At 43.6% G+C, this 8,349-nt stretch overlaps 1 protein-coding gene across 1 annotated transcript; it reads right to left on the bottom strand.

Annotated features, from left to right (window-relative positions):
• Window positions 1-491: 491 nt before the first annotated feature.
• On the bottom strand, window positions 492-1,142 carry LOC146393050 (uncharacterized). The gene has a single exon (XM_084924506.1). The coding sequence runs from the start codon at window positions 1,140-1,142 to the stop codon at window positions 492-494; it is 651 nt and encodes a 216-aa protein (XP_084780632.1).
• Window positions 1,143-8,349: the final 7,207 nt, after the last annotated feature.

The following is an 8,349-nucleotide window of genomic DNA, read 5'->3' as shown; positions in this document are numbered from 1 at the left end:
AGAAAACCAGAACGCTAAAACTCTAACAAAACCCACCTAGAAAACCTGAACTAAGAATAAACCTATAACCCATAATATAATTAAATAAATAAAATCAAAGAACCAAAACCACAAAACACTGAGTCGATGACCCAGGCACCCTAACAATGACTAATGTCTCAGTTCTACTACACAGCAAATATTGGCACACAACTTGACACATGTAGAATTTATTTCATATTATACTAATGAAAAAATAAACTACTATATAGGAAAATAGTGAAGACCAATTATTTAAGAGAATAAAGAGAGCTTAGTTTATTTTGGAGGCAAGCTCCATTTATTAAGAAAATTTAAAAAAGGCAGGAACGCTCTTCAGAGGTTTGTGGGGAAGTCGCTGGGACTTCAAATGGGCTATTCTTTTGGCTGCTAAGACACGGCTCCCTCCGCCGAGAAGTGGGCCAAGAACTTCTCCCTCACCAGGACAGCCTCTCTGGAGAAGTTGCTGGCTGCTACATGACCCAGGCCTTGCAACGGCTCCACCACAGCAGGTGCCCCTCTCTCGTCCAAACAGTGCAACTGTGGAGAACACATGTCGCCTTCACACACTTCTCCGCAACTTCAGGACGGAGCTCCATGGAGTGCCGATACAACCTCCACTGTGAGGAGAGGATACCGAAGGCACACTCCACTGCCAACCGGGCCCTGGAGAGGCGATAGTTGAAGATCCTCTTCTCTAATGGGAGGAGGCGTCCAGGGAAAGGCCTCATGATCTCCTGCTGCAGGGGGAATGCTTCATCAGCCATAAAGACATGGGGCTGGGCTCCACGGTCTTCTCCACCAGGTAGAGGCTGGTCAGGAGGCAGATGGAGAGTCTCAGCATGAAGAGCCTGACCAAAGGTGGAGTTGGCCAGAATACCACCGTCGCTGGTCCTCTCGTGCCCCCCAACATCAATGACGCGGAAGCGATACCCTGCATCCACAACCACAAGGAGAACAATGGAAAAAGTTCCCTTGTAGTTGTGGAACATGTATCCTGAGTTGGGGGGTGTCTTCGTCTCGACGTGCTTCCCATCCAGAGCTCCACAGCAGAGAGGGGAGTTCCAGCGCTCCTGGAATCCCTCTGCGATGGACCGCCAGTCTCCAGTTGAAGGTACAGCCATGGAGTCGTCCACTAGACAGTGGACACACCAACTGTGAAACTGGACGCGATGGTCCTAAAGGAATATATATTACATAATATATATTAGATATAATATAAAACAGTCAGTTGTGTTTTGTTTTAACTTTACCATTTCCTAATTTGATTGGTAGCAATTTTTACCCCTACAGTGAGCCAATCACTCATAATTCCTAAACATGTCAATCAGGTAGGAATGAAGTAAGACATTAATAGAAATAAAGAGTTGTATGTTGACATGTAGCCCTTTCCTTGCTTAAATCATTGTCAATATTTTTGACAAAGTAACCTGTGATAAGACAGCTTATCAAGACAGAATATGCTAGATAGAACCATATAACTAAAGATGAACCAAACTGTTCACAGTTTTATCTAGCTCTCAGTTTTAATAAAGGCTGGTGACCCCTGTTATAGAGTCTGACAGCTGCAGGGATTATATACAAATATTCAACTATACCAGAATTAAACCAGGTCTAAATTAAAACAAAGGAGTGAGTATCACAACAAAGATTAACCCACAGTGGTCCTCATACCACAGTTTGATATCAGCAAACACCGAGAGCATACACTGATATGACACCACAGCCATGCTATCATTCAAACACTGATAACAGCATAAATCGAATTAAATCGGGACTTGATGAGACCTTTCGAGTATCACTAGAAATATTATAAACAGTCGTCTCCGTACCAGTTTGCTATCAGTGTTGGGTAAGTGTTGGGTAAGTTACTTTAAATTAGTAACTTAGTTACATTACTAGTTACTTCTATCAAAAGTAACTCAGTTACTTCAAGTTACTCGTTACTTTCAGAGTAACTAGTTACTAGGGAAAGTAACTTTGGTTTTACTCAGAATTCTCTTGTTAATGTGTTGCTTCCGTAACTGGATACCCAGCAAGATTGCCAGTCTTCTAGCTTGCTTACTTGCCACAAGTGCACTGTGCCACCTACCAATAGAAAGGAAAAAATAATGTGCACATTTCCACGAGAGAAATCCCACACCTGATTCTATCCTAGCCTGCTTTTTACATCCAACACAAAAACTGCAGTCGTGGTGCTTTCGATTGTACTCAGAACTCGGAAATTCTGCCTTCTGAATAGGAAGATGTAGGTAACACCAGACTGCAGATGAGCTGCATACAGAGCTGGACTGGGACAAAAAAATCGTCCCGGGCATTTTGACTAGAGACCGGCCCACCATTATAGGAAAAATCATAAAGCCTTTGAATGAAAATAAACACTGTTGTGACAGTGATGTACACTGTTCTGATGGTATATATGTATCAATCTATCCATTGTTTGTTGCAAGACTCAGATAATTATTTTTTTAAAAGTGAGACATTTTAAATGAGAATAAGAAAGTATTTCCTTGTGCCCCCCTTTCCCTTTTAATGCCCTACATGGACCCCTGGCAACACTTTGCTAGACCCGCCCCTGCACAATTACCAGCTATCAGCTACTTAGAAAAGGATCCTGGTGTTATTTGTCTCTCAGAAACAGTTCATAACTTCCCTTCAACTCATTCATGTTAACTAAAAGGTAAACCTGTTTCTCCATCACAGCTCTGATGATTCAGTAAGGACATCTCCTGGTTTCATCTTCATGTTTCCCTCTCATCACATAACCAAACCGATATCATGACCAGCAGGTTTACAGCTGTGGCTCCAGCAAACATCAGCTGATACTAGAAATTAATATTAAATAAATTCTAACAACAGTTGATCAAGCTTAAAAGTGTTGCTGTTGTTTACCGCGACATCCGCTGGTTTCCTCTTTCTGGCGCAAAGTGGGCGATAAATAAACAAGAGAGAAAAGCCGATCAGCTGATCATTGATCAGTTTCATGATTGAAGTAGAAACAGGAGAGGGAGGGTGAGAGGATGAGAGAAGAAGAGGCAGCTGTGCAGCGTAAACACAGAATAACTCCAGCTTTGTGTCTTTTTCATTGTAGCTGAAGTCCGGGACAAACTGTTCCTTTTCACCTAAATACGAAACGCATGATATTTTCTCTGAATACGAGACGATTCCGTTTTTTACAGGACGGTTGGAAACTCTAATAATTAACCTTATGAACAAAATAAAGTTCAACATCAGTATCATAGCACCCACCCAGCTGTATAGAAACCCCGTCATGCTAGCTAGCACGCAGTAGGAAAAAGTCAGCATAACGAAAATAAACTCCAACTAAACTTGGTTCATATCTGACCCAGATGGACTGCAGGTTATAACTTCTTACCTGAAGTTCAGTTCACCTGACACTCTCGGACCAGCGGCCGCTTCGGGTCTCTCCTCTTGCCTGTAACCTCTTGCCTCTCCTCTTGCCTGTAACATTAGCAAGTGGCTTCCACCACTTGCTAATGTTATTGAATCTGTGGAAGCTCCGCGATAGCCACCACACGAAGTAACGAATAACGAGCCTATCTAAATCCCAGTAACGAGTAACGCGTTCCCGGTTTTGGCATAATAACTAGTTACCGTGCTCGTTACCACAATAATAACGTAGTTACTGTAACGCGTTACTTAATAACGCGTTAGTCCCAACACTGGTAAACACCGACGGCATTCACTGTTAGCATACCACATCCATGTTAGCAGTGTATAAACGATAGTTTAGCATATATTAGCACAGGTATCAATAAAGGACTACCGTATTAAACACTTTTACTAACCACAGGCAGATGGACAGGCGCTCTGCAGGTGGGATTGAGCGCCTGTAGTTGGTGTCCAGGCGGGCGATGCTTGGACCGACGCGGGACAGCAGCTCCTCAAACTGGGCGAGGGACAGACGGTGATACCGCTGAAAGCGGCGGTCATCCAGATGCAGCTCACTAAGTCTATCAGCCGCAACCAACCAACCACATGATGTCAAGTTCGTACTGAGAAGGTGGCGCTACACATGGTTTTAAACTTTAAGGACTGATTTCTTAAATCCAGCTTCACAGACAGACTTACATCTGTGTCAGTTTATGAGAGCAGGGCTCAGTGGGGTAAATTAGCCGTTATACGTGTAGCGTTTCATGTCCACTTCAAGTCTAGGCGAGGGGTTTACTGTTACTTTCCCTGATTCCTGTACACACCAGAACCAGAGTAAGAGTTCTCTTACCCAGAACTGAGTAAGAGGGTTTAGACCAGGGGTGTCAAACTCAAATACACAGTGGGCCAAAATTCAAAATTCAAAAGTCGCGGGCTAACATTAATATTTATTGAAAAAAAAATCTCCCTCTAGATATAAGAATGAATCTTTTCTTATGGACTCAAATAAGTTTTGCTGAAAAACTGAATATGGAACAAGCAAAGCTTAATACTAAACAATATATATATTAGCTGTACAATACCAGTAGGCCAGCTCTAATAGTAATTTGGTATGGCTTCGCGGGCCAGAGTTTGACACCTATGGTTTAGACGCAGTATAGCAGGTGGGGTGCTACAATCACATATAGCTTTCTGGCTTTTATTTTGAAGCCAGCTCTTAGTTTTTATATTTGCATATGTACCTGTGTGCAAGTGAACGCAGCTTCACCGTAAATGTGTTGGCAAAGATATTTATGAGAAGTGTGAGTGTCACTCTGTCCTCGCCGGTCGCCTTCTCTCTCTGCTCTCGTGTTTGTGTGTTCTGGTTTTGGTGCAGAAGCAGGACTGTCCGGGGTTTCCCACATTCTGCCTCTGCACACTCGTTCCTGATGTCCTCATGGTTGGCTCTTCTAAAGGAGTGCTGCTCGTCAGTCCTTGCTGGATCATTGTTTTGCAACCGTTTGTGCATCCCGGCTCAATGCCTCGAGTGAATGTTTCCACTTACCTGTGAGAGAGATGCTTACCTGTGTTTTCCCTGTGCTCAGGTTTGCCTGGAGAATCACCTGTCCCAGGGTTATGAGCAGGCTTTGTTTGGAGCTGAGAGTCTGGAAAGTTTGACGTGAGTCAGGGACCGTCACGACTGTTATAGAAACTGTTATTTTCCCTGTGTGTGAGACTTACCTGTGTCCAGACACGAACATTGAGTTTGCTAACCCTGACAGATGACAGCTCATATTTAAAAAAGAATGTTTGCTGCAGAATTTAAAGTTTTTAGAAAGGTTCATTAGCTGCAGTCAGAGGTAAAGCTGTGTTCTTTGTGAACAGTACAATGCTGTGTATAAGAGTTACACTTTGAGTCAACATTATGAGACTAAACATGCAAAGAAACACAAGATCTTGGCAGACGCAGAGCAGGAACTGACATCTGAACGTTTGCTAGCAAAGCTGCAAAAGCAACAAGAACTTTGACCAGCTTCACACAGAATAACAGAGGTCCAAGAATGGATCCCTGTGGAACACCTGCAGAAATGGCAAGGGTACTTGCCCTAAAAGCTTTGGAGGCAGTTCTATCACAAATCATTTAAAGGCTTCATCTAAATCAGCTGAATATTTTTTTTCTCCTAAAGTGGATCAAACGCTCATCTGCTTCAGCTACTGACTGGCTCAACACCGCGTTGGGCTTTGATAATGTCTCTGGTATCTGCCTGCAGATGGTTTGGAAATTCCTTTCATCTGAATTTCTCACCACTCAGTTTGTCATCAATGCCGTTGATGATTTAAAGAGCAATAGCATGGATTAAATGATGATAATGCATGTGGTTGTTCTTGTAACTGACCAGTGAGGTAATACTGTGTGATATAGGCCGAATGTGCGAGTATTTTCAGATGTGAGTTTCTTTCTGTGTGACACCAGTGGTGAGCTGTGTACTTATAATAACTTGTATTAGACAGGTTGCTTGGGATGCATCCAAAGTGAAGAGCAGACAGAAAGCAGTCATCTTTTCTGGATTTATGTCTCCTTGAATAGACAATCAGAAATATCAGCAGCCAGCTTTAGCTGCCTCTGTCACTGCCCATCTGGATTCATGTGTCTTTTAATACAATGTGACAGCATTGTCCTCGACTCTAACACCTGTCAGTGATCTGTGCACGGCAGGGCCCTGCAGCCCTGGAGCTACAAACTGGGATGTAAAAATGCACCATACTGACACACAGCAAGTGACTAATCAGCTGGCATGTGTCAGTGTGCTGTGAGTCTGGATGGGACGAGTGGACCAGAGCATGCTGAGTCCACAGGGCTGCAAATGCATGAAGAAACATAATCAGTTGCAGCCGTTAGCGTCACGTACTGAAACAGGCTGTGTGTATGCCCAGGTGTTTCATCTTACAGGTGTTAATGTACAGGCAGACTTTAACAGCAGTACTTTAAAAATCACTCTTTAGCCATTTGAACATCACATCCTGTCCATGAGAGGGCAAACCAGGACAACAAGCAACGCCAGAGCTACCTGTGCAGGTGCATTTACTTTGATCTCTGAGTAACGAGGTCGTGGACATGATTGACCCTGTGTAGGGGTCTGCGGTCAGCCTTACAGGTGGGGTGGCGAGCTCAGACATCTGGAGCTTGTTCTTCACACTGAAAGCTACGGTATCCCTGAGAGGTCAAACACACCACAACAAGAACTCACCATCAAATGGAAAAATGATGCAACAGCACACTAAACAACAGAAATGGGGAAAAACCCCAAAATGGGCGGGGCCTTTCTGTGTGGAGTTTGCATGTTTTCCCCGTGTTGGTGTGGGTTCTCTTCGGGTACTCCGGCTTCCTCCCACAGACCAAAGCATGCAGGTAGTGGGGTTAGGTTAACTCAGAGCTTCCCAAAGTGGGGGGCGCAGAGCCATGGCAGGGGGGCGCGGTATGAAAAGGGGAAAAAATGCTTGGACACTGCTAGCACAGCGCCCACACAAACGCAAAGCAGGAGATGAAGCATCACTGAATATGTTTCCAAAACAACTTCATTCTAAGCCAAAGACTAGAAAATATGGTGAAGCAAATCTGCCCTTTGGCTTCACCTGCACAAGTGCCGAGGTAGGTCTCCCTGCAGGATTGGTTTTCCCTGCGTCGGGAGCAGCGCTGGGCTGTTCAAATCACGGACAAACAGGATCCCACATTCTTGATTTTTAGTTCACAAACACTTGTTGTAATGACTAACTACTCCTGACATTTTGGAGATGTTAGCTCTTTATACAGTAAAGTTACAGCGGGATACAAATAACATCAAGCTGATCCTGCCACGATTTGTCCCCTGGTTCAAATCACAGACAAACAGGATCCCACAGCTGTTTATGTTTTTAAACCCATTTTGCACAGAGAGGCATTTTTTGAAAATTGTATTGATAGCAATGTTGAATATTATTACACAGGAAAAAAACTGCACGTAAAATAATTACACCGTGACGCCTCTGCCTTTCTAATGGAGGGACAGTAACTGCGTGTAAAACCTGCAGACAGTCAGATTAACAGTATTTCGTCTCTATCTGCCATTCTGCAGTTCATCTCATGGAAACAATAACATGGCGCAGGTTTACTGTTAGCGTGTCATGATTCAGGTTTTCTGTTACTGTCGACTGTAACCAGACGCTTTAAATAAAAGGAGCTGTGCATGCCGCAGTGACATCACGCTACCGTTATTCTTCGATGGGCAGCGCTGAAATGTGGACGGGGACATGATGGGTTTTAAATTTCACACACTTGTACTGCTTCCCGTGAATATCATCTACATACACATGACACCTTTGTCCGTGGCTGTCTCTAAGTTTAAAATCAGTTAATGATCATTTATTTTACTTTAAAGCTCTAAGAGGAAAGTGTCACAGTCATCAACGGAGGACCGAGAAGCATCAGCCATACCGTAACTCTGAAACTAAATTAGCTCAACTTTATGACACCTCAGAGCTTTGAGCTCACTTTATTCTAAATATCTTCAAAGGGAAGCATCTGCTGAGTGACGCCGAGACGAGGAAGAGAGTGGTACTTCACTGAGGAGCAAAATCAGATGCAGACGAGGCCTTCAAAGTGTCTCAGAGGTGAGGAATGGGTGGAAGACAAATAATGTGATCTGATACAATACACACGTGTGTGTGTGTGTGACATCTATTTATTCATTAGTCAAATTGAGCCTTCAGCAAACACACGAGATGAAATCAGACAATTTCTGGATTTGATCCATGAAAATCGTAACCTTTTTCAAATAAGCGACACCTTATTGGCTGATCTCCTGTTTGGGATCTTCTCAGCTGACTGTGGATCAGTGCGGCTGTTATTTCTCAGCAGAAGTCCTCTGATGTCGTCCTGTACTTGTACCACTGTGATGCTGTTGGATCTCCTCCAGCGTTTCC

The sequence above is a fragment of the Perissodus microlepis genome, chromosome 1, assembly GCF_051167445.1.
Source record: "Perissodus microlepis isolate ML-2025 ecotype Zambia chromosome 1, ASM5116744v1, whole genome shotgun sequence".
Classification (NCBI taxonomy): Eukaryota; Metazoa; Chordata; class Actinopteri; order Cichliformes; family Cichlidae; genus Perissodus; species Perissodus microlepis.
Note: the sequence above shows the minus strand (reverse complement) of the source record. Positions and strands in the feature narration are given on the sequence as shown.